Here is an 11507-nt window from a genome sequence, read left to right on the forward strand (position 1 = left end):
AGAACGGGAGGAGCTTGAGTATCTATATGAAACTTCAAGAGTTTGAAAAAAAGCAAGACAGGACCAGCGGGAAGAATCCCAAAGGACCAAGTGTTCCGAGGCTTGCCTTCCCCCGCCCGGAGCACAGGTGGTACGGTCCGGAAGTCTGGGCGGAGACTGCGGCTGCGCGGCTGGGAAAGGGCAGGCGGCCCGGGCCGGGCCACTTCCGTACTTCCGCTTTCCGGCCCAGCCAGCGCCCGCGATGGTGAGAGTGTCCTGCCAGGGACCCTCCCCCGTCCCCCCGCTTCGCCCCTCTGTTCTCCCTTGGCACTGTGGGTTTTGGGGGGGATACGGCTTTGCTGCGGAGAGGCCCGGGCCAAGGGATGCTGGGGGCGTTGGGGGCACGACGAGGCTGGGAGGAAGGGGGCGGGGTAGGGGCCGAATGAGGAAGGGGCCAGCGGGTGACGCCCTGGTAGGCAGCAGGGCTGGTGGCATCACGATCTGGCCCTCGGGAACAGGTAGAGAATACTCTTGATGCTTGGAGGGAGCCAGAAGTGGCTCTTCCTAGACTCGTGGTAGTGCCTCTCTGCACATAGTAGGCCAGAGGCCGTTGTAGGGGCTGAGGCGTACTGTAGTAGGGCCACTTCCCCACCCAGAATAGAAGAACTTCACTAAATACACTGCTCTGCTCCCTCCTGCGTGCTTGACCCCACAGTTTCCCAAGGGAAGCGTCCAGACTTCTGTATCCCATTCATTTCCTTACCCCTGCCGTGCTTCTACCTCTTATGCTGCCTCCACCCAAGCCCCTTCCTGGTCAGAACTTAACTGTGTTAGCCTTACTGTAGTGTGTAATATGTAAGATCGGGTACTGCCGATCTCTTCCTCCCTGGAGATCCTCCCGATCCCTTCCTCCCTAGAGATCCTCCAGATTGATAAGCGTTTCCAGAAGTTAAGTGATAAATATCTAGGCTGGCTTTCATGACCTTGTGTTTTATGGTGATTCCTGAATCTGCCTTCCTCAACCCTCAAAGGTTTGCCTGGATATCTAGAAGATACCTTGACATTCGGTCTCCAGAGCAAAACTCCATTTCTCTCCTAAAATTGCTTGTCCTCCTATGTTCCTTATACTGCCCATACCTCTCGATTAAAAAAATTTAAAAAAAAATCAAGTTTAATGAAATATTATGTGAGACTATTTTAATGGTGACAGGGCAGGCATCACTGGGTTGGTCATTTAAAATTTTTATTGCTAAGTATTTCATTGTGTTGATGGAACATAGTTTGTTGGGAGGTTGTTTTATTTCATAATTATTTACATCTTATGTCAGTCTAATCCCTGTGATACTCTCTGCTTGTCTCCTCCACAGCCCCAGTCCAGGCTCTCATCAGCACTCTTTTAGTAACGTCTCTGCCTTCTGTCTCACTTCCCTCAATCCATTCTCCATAGAGCCTCCATGCGGCTGTAGCTGTACAACTTCCCCTCAGATTTCCCCAGCAGTTTCTTACCACCATAAAGGAAAAGCTAACCTCGGTAGCCTGGCATTTGAGATTCTCCATGAATCTCCAGGCTATCATTGCAGCCTCCTTTACTAATTCTAAAATATTTTTCAGATACAGCAGCATTGTATTCATTACTACTTCTGGAACTCTTTAGTACCCTGTTGTGTTATCCTAACTTTGCTTGTTATTTCATTCATTCATTCATTCATTCATTGTACAGGAAATGAATAAGGCACTATATCGGGGTGGGGCAAAAATAGGTTTACAGTTCATGTGGAAAATAATACATTAATAAATAATAATACAAGAACAAACTCTTGTATACTCACACTGTAAACCTACTTTTGTCCCACCCTGTATGTTAGGAACTAACTGAGCTAGGTGTAGGCTATGTAGATTTGACTAAAATAGACATGGTCTGTTGATCATGAGGCTTGCAGTCTAGAGAAGGAGAGATCACTTTACTAAAGATGTGTGAAGAATATGTTTCTGTAAATTGTAAGAAATGCTTTGAAGGGCAAGTCAAGAAAGAGTTCTCTGAGGAAGAGCCCTCCGTCCTCTGAGTAAACCAATATCTGAAGGATGACTTAAAAGAGGATACAAAAGCCTTCAGATAGATAATTCTATCTGTGAAACCCTGGGGTGAGAAATGAACTTGGCTAATACTAGGAAATTAAGATAAGCCAATGTAGCTAAGGCTGATCCTTCTAGTGGGAAAGCCCTTGTTCTTTTTCTCATTGTAAAATTCTAATCCTTTTCCATCTTCAAATCGAAACCAATTTCTTTTACAAATATAAATTTAGTTATGTCAGTTATCCTTTCAGGGGTCTTCAAACTACGGCCCGCGGGCCACATGTGGCCCGCAGAGGAGTCTGATCCGGCCCGCCAGGTTTTTTGGGCAGTGAGCTCAGCCAAGGTGTTACAGTAGGAATTAGTAGTTCATATAGTCCGGCCCTCCAGCTCTCTGAGGGACCGTGATCTGGCCCCCACTTTAAAAAGTTTGAGGACGCCTGCAAAGCATAGTTTTTCCTCCCCATTGAACTATTTAAGAATAGGGATGTTTTGGGGGTTTTTTCTTAAATATATTTTATTGATTTTTTTTTACAGAGAGGAAGAGAGAGGGATAGAGCATTAGAAACATCGATGAGAGAGAGAATCATTGATCAGCTGCTGCTTACACACCCTCTACTGGGGATGTGCCTGCAACCAAGGTACATGCCCTTGACAGGAATTAAACCTGGGACCTTTCAGTCCGAAGGCCATTGAGCCGAACCGGTTTTGGCAAGTAGGGATGGTTTTAATCATCTTAAATTTCCAGCACCTAGCTCAGAGCTTGGCACATAGTAGACATCCATTTGTTGGTTTAAAAGATAGAGGACAGTCATTCACCTGCATGCATCTATACCAGAGTTTCTCAACCTCAGCACTATATGGGACTGAATAATTCTTTATTGTGCATTGTAGAATGTTCAGTGGTATGTCTGGCCTCTTATCTACTCAGTGCCAATAATGCCCCATCCCAAGTAGTGCCAGTGAACAATGTCTCAACATTGTCGAGTGCCCCTGGCAGGCAAAATGGTCCCCTGTTGAGATCTGCTCAGGAAATGAGAATGGTAGGCACCTTTACTTTGGTGTCTTAGCCCAGCTCAGTACGGTCTGACTCCTGAGTAGCTAAAGCACGGGGCCAGTGGGTTTGTGAAATAGATGCTGATCCTCGGGTTTTTTCCTACAGACTGCCACTCTCCGTCCCTACCTGAGTGCCGTGCGGGCCACATTGCAGGCTGCCCTCTGCCTGGAGAATTTCTCCTCCCAGGTTGTGGAACGACATAACAAACCGGAGGTTGAAGTCAGGTAGGGAAGAAAAAGGTCATGGTGGGGTGATGGGTGCAGCTCAGAGATGGCTAGAATGTGCCATGAACTTCCATTCTGGAGTTGTCAGGACAGCAACTTTTTTGTTTTGCTGCCAAATGAACAGTAATTTCTAATTTGGAGTTCAGAAAATGGGGTCAGTGGGTTAGCAGGGCACAACCCAGGGGAGAAGCTAGTCTGGTGCAAAGATTGCTTGGCACGGGTATGACTTCTCAGATAGAGCTATTCGTGAAGTATCTCCTGTGGTATGAACCCATGGGCAGTTTGAGAGGATAGAGAGTTTAGTTATCTGAGATGCTGTCTCCATTCTTTTCTAATTTAAACATCAAGGATGATTTTTTTTTTTCCTCCCAGTCAACCTGGACTCTTTCATCTCCAAATATTCTGCATTTTGGGATATATTTTCTCTCTCTTTTTTTTTAATATATATTTTATTGATTTTTTACAGAGAGGAAGGAGAGGGATAGAGAGAAACATCGATCAGCTGCCCCCGTAAACCAATATCTAAAGTTACCACATTATGTTGATACGATTTAAAAATTTAAAAATTAATAAAATGTTAGCATGTGCCATGTTACGTTACTTAACACATATGGTTTCGAATAGGCATTTAAAAATATATATATTTTTATTGATTTCAGAGAAGAAAGGAGAGGGAGGGAGAGAGAGAAATATTAATGCTAAGAGAGAATCATTTATCAGCTGCCTCTTGCACGTTCCACACTGGGCATCGAGCCCAAAATCCAGGGGTGTGCCCTGACCGAGAATTGAAATGTGTGACCTGGTTCATGGGACAACGCTCAACCACTGACCCACACCAGCTGGTCTCTAATAGGCATTTTAATGTGACAACAGCTCACAGACACTACCACCACAGTTGATTACCATTACATAGATCTAGGGATGCAGAAGCCTGAAAATGGGACCAGAGCTAAGAGGGATCTTATTGCTGAATAAATGAATCATTAGGGATTGATAATTAAAATGCCAGACTGAGTTAGTTTATCCTTTTCTCCAAGGCATCCTTTCCCTTTTCATTCCTTAAATGGAATGTGAGTTTGCCTGTATTAAAGTAAGAGCTGTCCTCCTACTATCTGCCAGGCATGCTATTGGACACTTGACCCCTTTTTTTCTCTCTCAGTCCTTGCCAGTGAAACAGAAGCCAGTCATTTACAGATGAGAAAATTGAGATTCCAATAGGGTAACTTGCCCAAGGAAAATAACAGAGGAGGCTGGATTTCAAAACCTCTTTGCCCTGACTCCAGAGCCTTGCCATTGGAGAGTACACACACTGGCCCCATCTTGGAGCAGCCCTGCTTGTGCGTCTCCTGTTCCTTGGACTCTGGTCTCAGGAAGTGATTTCAGGACCTGTGTGGGGTCTCCCTGAGCATTCTGTTCTCTAGTACAGAGCCTTTGTGACGTTGTGTTTCAGGAGTAGCAAAGAGCTCCTGTTACAGCCTGTGACCATCAGCAGGAATGAGAAGGAAAAGGTTCTGATTGAGGGCTCCATCAACTCTGTGCGGGTCAGCATTGCTGTGAAACAGGTGAGCTCACTGTGGAGCCCTGCCTCCAGGGATGCCCACTGAGATCTGGGTGGGTGGAAACGCGGGCTCTGTTTTCTTGGCTATACCCAGAAAATGATTTGCCAAACTCAGCAGATCGGTAGACTAAAGAGCGAGCAATTTTTATCTTCTAGGCCTTGCTCTGGATTAGAAGTCAGGAAATGCAGCAGCCGAGGCCATGGACCAGTTTAGTATTAGCTCATAGAACCATTTCTAAGGAATGAAGAATAAGTCCAGTTCAGAAAAATAAATAGTATCAGTACCAATTTGATAGTCATAAACTCTGAGAGTAAGATTTAGGGTGCAATTTCTTACGTTTCCTCAGATGTTTTACAAATGTCTGACCTTCCCAGCACCCCCATAATTTTTGCCATATCTATGTACCATCTTGAGAGCTATTTACTTAGTAAGTTTCTTTAAATTGACTTAGTTTCTCTAATAGAAGCTATGTCACAAGTGGAAAAACAATATCACTTGCCAGATGGAGAGAACTAAAAAATAAACATAATGAAAACAATTATTCTGTTGTCTACAGGGAACCCTACTTATGGGGTCTGCTCTCTATTAAAAAAGATCACCAAGTGTTGGGGACTGTTCAGGGCATACTATTACCCAGCTGCAAAATTACTTCTTAGAAATGTTTAAAATCAGCAGGGAGAAACTGGGAATTATTTCATGTTCAGTGTTATTAAAGCGGAGACCACCTAAGTTTATCGCTGATAACCCAGGTGAATATATCACAGACTGGGAAATGTAGCACTAGTGAAATGAGAAAGAGAAAGGCATCTGGATATAGATGAGGACTCTGGAAGGAGTGGATAGAAGACTCAGGTTTGCCAAAATTCCCTCTCTGGAACGGACAAAGATGAGATCATGATAATGCCCTGTTGGAGTGCATCTAATATTGTAGACCCTTCTTTCACTTGGCAACCAAGTGCCCCATGATTCGAAGTTCGGGCAGTGAGTGCTCCCAGTCCCAAACCCCTCTGGCTTTGGTGAGCCTTGGGGGAATTGGGTCAGAAGCCCAGGCTACAAGTTTCTGTAGGTCTATGGCAGTGGTCGGCAAACAGTCGACAGAGCCTAATATCAACAGTACAACAATGGAAATTTCTTTTGAGAGCCAAATTTTTTAAACTTAAACTACATAGGTAGGTACATTGTTATTAACTTAATTAGAGTACATGGTATTTTGTGGAAGAGCCACACTCATGGGGCCAAAGAGCCACATGTGCCTCAAGAGCCACGGTTTGCTGACCACTTGTCTATGTTATCAGCTTTAAGGAAACGTTTCTGCTTTGCTCTCAATAGGCTGATGAGATTGAGAAGATTTTATGCCACAAGTTTATGCGCTTTATGATGATGCGAGCAGAGAATTTCTTTATCCTTCGAAGGAAACCAGTGGAGGTGAGACTGTGATTTACATGTTCATAATGTCCAGGACTCTATCTTTTGAGTCCACTGTCACTGACATGGGATTGTTTCTAGAACCAGGATTGCTACTTCTCTAGCTGTAGGGCATGCAACCACTGCTTGAATTGAGAATGTAGCAGCAGAAAGGACACAGTCAAATCCTTTCAAAGCTCGCCACTAGCTGATTTCATAGTCTTTTACGGTTATAGTTGACTTTGGGTCAGTTGTTGCTGACTTTATACTTGAGTCCTCTCCATAGACTCCCTGTCATATTGACTTAAAATATCCCCAGTGACTGAGCAACACCACCCACACAGAGCAGCATGCAGCATCACCAGATACATTAGATGTGTTGGATAAGCTAGTCCTCATTCTGAGCTAAAATCTTCTGGTCCTAGCTCCACTCCCTGAGGCCACCCAGAATAAGTAAAATCACTCTTCCACACACAAACTCTCTGACAGTTGGACTCCATCCCGTCCCTCTCCCACAGCATCCCTTCTCTCCAGATTAAGTGTACCCTATTTGATTGGATTCTTCTATAACAAAATTTCAAGTCTCTTCACTCTCCCTTGACTCATTCATTCTGAATGCTACTATATTTGTGCCACAGATGGTCTTCCTGAGACGTCTAATATGCACAAAACACTCAACTGGGTTCAATTGCTTGGATCCAACATAGACACTCCACCAGAGCAGGTGGGCTACTGACTGAAAGGTGTGTAGCTGGAGAGAAGATAGCAATCAGCTAGAAGCATGTGACTGTGTGAACCCAGAGGACATGGCCAGCTTAGTTCCCCCTGGGATGCTAATCTGTTTTTTCTCTTCCTCCCTGCTGTCTTCCTTTCCTAGGGTTATGACATCAGTTTTCTGATCACCAACTTCCACACAGAGCAGATGTATAAACACAAGTTGGTGGACTTTGTGATCCACTTCATGGAGGAGATCGACAAAGAGATCAGTGAGATGAAGCTGTCGGTCAACGCCCGGGCCCGTATTGTCGCTGAGGAGTTCCTTAAGAATGTAAGCAGGGGCTTTCCTGGTTTCCTTCCAGAGATAGGTCCTGTTTAGAATTTTGCATCTGGCAGGAAAGTGGTGCCAGTGTGTGAATATTTCCTGAGGCCTCTAGGATCTCTGGTGGGTGTCGAATCAGCCAGGTGCCTTGGGGCTGGAGAACATGAGCTTCATCTTTCAGAGGTGCAGGGCATTTTCCAGAATTGGGTATCTAGGGGATACCTCTCTCTGTTTTTGTTTTTTTTATTGGATCTTAGATGCTAAATTCTATACCTCAAAATGTAGAGTCCTTCTCTATATATAGTTCAAGCCCCAAGTGAGGCATGTTAAATCCACATGTGGATTTTCTAGGCATATAGGACAGTTAATCAGAGTGTAATTCCACTTCTTAACAGACTTAAATATTTTCCTTCAGCGTCTGTTTCTCAGACTTCAAGCCATGATTTCTTCAAGCTGTTTTCCATCACGTTCCTGGCCTAAATCCTCTGGATTTTTTGCAAGTGTTTGTGCCTTCCTAACTGAAAGGACTGCAGTCCTCAGCAGAGGAGGAATTGTAAACATTGATGAACTGATGACACAGTTGTTCTTGTTTAGATATTCAGGACGTGCTGCCTTCTTTTTCTTCTTCCAAACAATCTTTGGTTTGTTGACATGTTCCATTCAGAGTTGACAGTGATCCCTAAATGGTAGACTTAGTGTTTATTCTTACCAGTGCATACAGGCCAGCCCAGAAGGAGCTCAGATTCCTAAAAATGGAAATTACATCCGCTTCTCCTGGGCTTTAATTATATTGAGGGCAGCCAGCATACAAAGTGGCTTTACTGTGCGCACAGGGTAAGCATGCTCATTCAGGTGACACAGGCTATGAAGTCAGACCACCTGGGTGTGAGTCCAGGGTTCACACCAAACCTCTTAACTAAGCCCATTTCCTCAGCAGCCAAATAAGGACACTGAGTCATTAAAATGAACGTTTCATTGTGTTTGAACAAGGAGGAAATGTATGTAAAGCATATCACTTGGCAGATAGCAAGTGTTCTATATATTGTACCAAACTTTTATGGCCAAGGCTCTAGGAGGCCTTTGCATTCAACTGAGGAAAAATAAATAGTTCTTGCCCCAATTTAATACTTAACTCATTTATGCACTAATCACTGTTATGATAATTACATTTTTAGAGTTATGCAGCAAAAAGCAATTTACATGCCTTATTTAATACCTTAAACAATCTTTGCCTGGCCATATAGGCTCAGTTGGTTTAGCATAGTCCCATGCACCAAAAGGTTGCTGGTTCGATTCCCCATCAGGGCACATGCTCAAATTGTGGACATGATCCCCAGTTGTGGGGTGTACAGGAGGCAGGCGATCAGTGTTTCTCACATCAGTGTTTCTCTCTTTATGTTAAAAAAAACAACACAAACTTTGAGGCAGGTGTTAATCCCCGTTTTACTGATCTGTAAACTGGGGCTCCAGAAGTGAAATCACCTGCCAAACCCTAGCCTGTTTGGCTCAGTGGATAGAGCGTCTGCCTGCAAACTGAAAGTCCCAGGTTTGATTCTGATCGATCAAGGGCACATGCCTGGGTTGTGGGCTTGATCCCCAGTGGGGGACTTGCAGGAGGCAACTGATCCATGATTCTTTCTCATCATGGATGTTTCTCTCCCTCCCTCTCCCTCCCTCTTCCTTCCTCTCTGAAATCAATAAAATATATATTTTAAAATCACCTGCCCAGGAGCTAATTTTCACACTCAAAGATCCTATCGATAGAATAGTACTTCGGGATCTGGCAGGGGTATGCAGAGGTCAGGCAGGTAATGTACATGAGTGAAGTGGGTTGTGTAAGGTCTTAGTGAACTCATGCCTCACCTGAAGAGGATCATCACACAGGTTCATCTTATAGCTTTCAAAAAAATTCCCAAGTCTTGCCCAGTCATCGTGGCTCAGTGATTGAGCATCAGCCTATGAACCAAGAGGTCATGGTTTGATTCGCAGTCAGGGCACATGCCCGGGTTGCAGCCTCAATCCCCAGTGCGGGGCACGCAGGAAGCAGCTGAACCATAATTCTCTCTCATCATTGATGTTCCTATTTATCTCTCCATCCCCTTTCCTCTCTGTAATCAATAAAAGTATATTTTATTAAAAAATATATTTATATTTATTTAAATATATTTTATTGATTTTCCACAGAGAGGAAGGAAGAGGGATAGAGAGCTAGAAAGGTCGATGAGAGAGAAACATCGACCAGCTGCCTCCTGCACACCCCCTACCGGGGTTGTGCCCGCAAACAAGAAACATGCCCTTGACCAAAATTGAACCTGGGACCTTTCAGTCCGCAGACCGACATTCTATCCACTGAGCCAAACCGGTTTTGGCTAAAAGTATATTTTTTAAAAATAATAAAAGGGACTCTCTCCCCCTCCCCATGTGGGAATCTGTACTTGTTCTTTATTAAATTGCCACCAAAAAAATAAAAAATTAAAAAAGAATCCCAAAGTCTGGATTAATATCCATAGTCTCCTATATTTTCAAAGTTGGCAACTAAGTCATATTCTTTTAAACACTCTATGGCACATGTGTCAAACACAAGGCCCGCGGGCCAAATCCGCCCCGCCAGGCCTTGCAATGTGGCCCGCACCGCGCTGTCATCACTGCACTCCACTGCGTTTCCATCACAATGACAGTTTATGACTGTTCAGTAAACCATTCGGCCCGCGATTTAGGCTGGATTTTAGATTTTGGTCCCTTCTCTGATTGAGTTCGACACCCCTACTCTATGGGCTCATTTTGGGTCTTAGCCATTCATTCATTGGTTTACAACCTCTGGTCTGTACATGTCCAGGGCTGTTCTTGGCACCATGAGGGATACTTGATGGCAGAAAACTTGTCAAGGGCCTGACCTAGGTTGGAAGACCACACAGAGCTTGAGCCTTCTGGGTCCCCAAGCCCTCGCATCTCTAAAGAAGAAAGTTGCTGTGACAGTGCTTTATAGCCGCCTCTGAGACATGGCTAAAAGGAGCTGTGGAAAAGCCCATACCACCTTTAATTTCTCTGCTTTGTCTAGTGCTAGGTTTAGGACCAGTGTCCCAAAGATCACTAGGAAGAGCATGCCCACGGAGATGTCCTGGGACCCAATCCAGTCCCCTCAGGTCTGAGCGCAGTGGCTCTCATTTCAGCCTCCCTTATCCGCCCCCCCCCCCCCCCCCCCCAGCAGGCCTACTGGAATATAGCAGTGACCATCATTCACCATTTCTTTGTTTTCTTGACAGTTTTAACATCTGGCTGGATCTCGTGGCCTTCCCCCTCAGAATCTCCTGTGTCTCTGCAAAGGCGTCCTGGAGTCACTTCTCAGAGCGACAGCAGAAGCAGAGGAGGGGAACTGGGTTGGGGTGGGCATTAAATGCGGGAGGGGGGGTGGTGTGCTTGCTAGCTGGTGACAGAGCAGCAGTGAACTTGCCCCAAGGCAACACGTGCCTGGTCAGGCTGGCTTCTGATATTCAGTCCCCTGGGCGGACAGATTTTTTTTTTTAGTGTCTTGAAACTTAAAACTGTGCTTGTAGGAGACTGTAACCTTTTTGTCTTTTTTTAAAACAAGTAACCTCCACCTCCAGTGGCTGTGACTGGTCCCAGTGATTGTACCTTATTGGTCGCTGTGGGTCTGGGCGGGCCTGGAGCCAGAAAGCGACTACTGTTCCTCCCCCAAGTCACCCCATTGGGGAGGGAGGGAGGGAGGTTTAAGACTTCAGTCCCTCTCCCTTGCGCTCTTATCCTCAAGCCTCCTTGGGTCCAGTAGAAGCAGTGGCCAGCTTCCTGAGCTCTGCCTAAAACTAGCCACTCAGCACTGGTTGGGGACAAGGGCTGAACCAATGGTCACCAGCCATGCCTAAGAGCTGGAGCCAGAAAGCCAGGCAATCTCTGGCCACAGGGGCCACTTGAAGGCCTCCCAGCTGAGAGGGGCCACTGTTTTGCCTTGTCTGTCAGTGCAGTGCCTGTGCTGGAGGTGGAGAGGTGAGTCTTTACCAGATTCCTGGCTGGGCCTTCCCACCTGCTCTGGCTTCTCTGCTCCCATGCTCGCTGTACCTTTTCTTATTCTGGTGGGTTCCCCCCCCCCCCCTGATTAAACTCTTTTTCTTGCCCCTTTGGGGCTGCATGAGGTCTGAGCTCTGTCTGCATATGTGAAA

General features: G+C 45.4%; 1 protein-coding gene across 2 annotated transcripts; it reads left to right on the forward strand.

Moving 5' to 3' along the window:
* The first annotated feature begins 96 nt into the window (after positions 1-96).
* On the forward strand, positions 97-11479 carry ARPC4 (actin related protein 2/3 complex subunit 4). Of its 2 annotated transcripts, none has more exons than XM_036431120.2 (6): positions 97-244; positions 3212-3330; positions 4781-4892; positions 6219-6314; positions 7171-7341; positions 10596-11479. In XM_036431120.2, exons 1-6 carry the CDS (start codon positions 242-244, stop codon positions 10599-10601), a joined length of 507 nt encoding a protein of 168 aa, XP_036287013.1. In that variant the 5' UTR covers positions 97-241; the 3' UTR covers positions 10602-11479. The 2 variants fall into 2 exon arrangements, with proteins under 2 accessions (XP_036287013.1, XP_045435125.1); XM_045579169.1 differs by lacking the exon at positions 97-244 and adding an exon at positions 3069-3092.
* The last annotated feature ends 28 nt before the right edge of the window (positions 11480-11507 follow it).

Source organism: Pipistrellus kuhlii, unplaced genomic scaffold (assembly GCF_014108245.1).
Source record: "Pipistrellus kuhlii isolate mPipKuh1 unplaced genomic scaffold, mPipKuh1.p scaffold_m20_p_11, whole genome shotgun sequence".
NCBI classification, from domain to species: Eukaryota; Metazoa; Chordata; class Mammalia; order Chiroptera; family Vespertilionidae; genus Pipistrellus; species Pipistrellus kuhlii.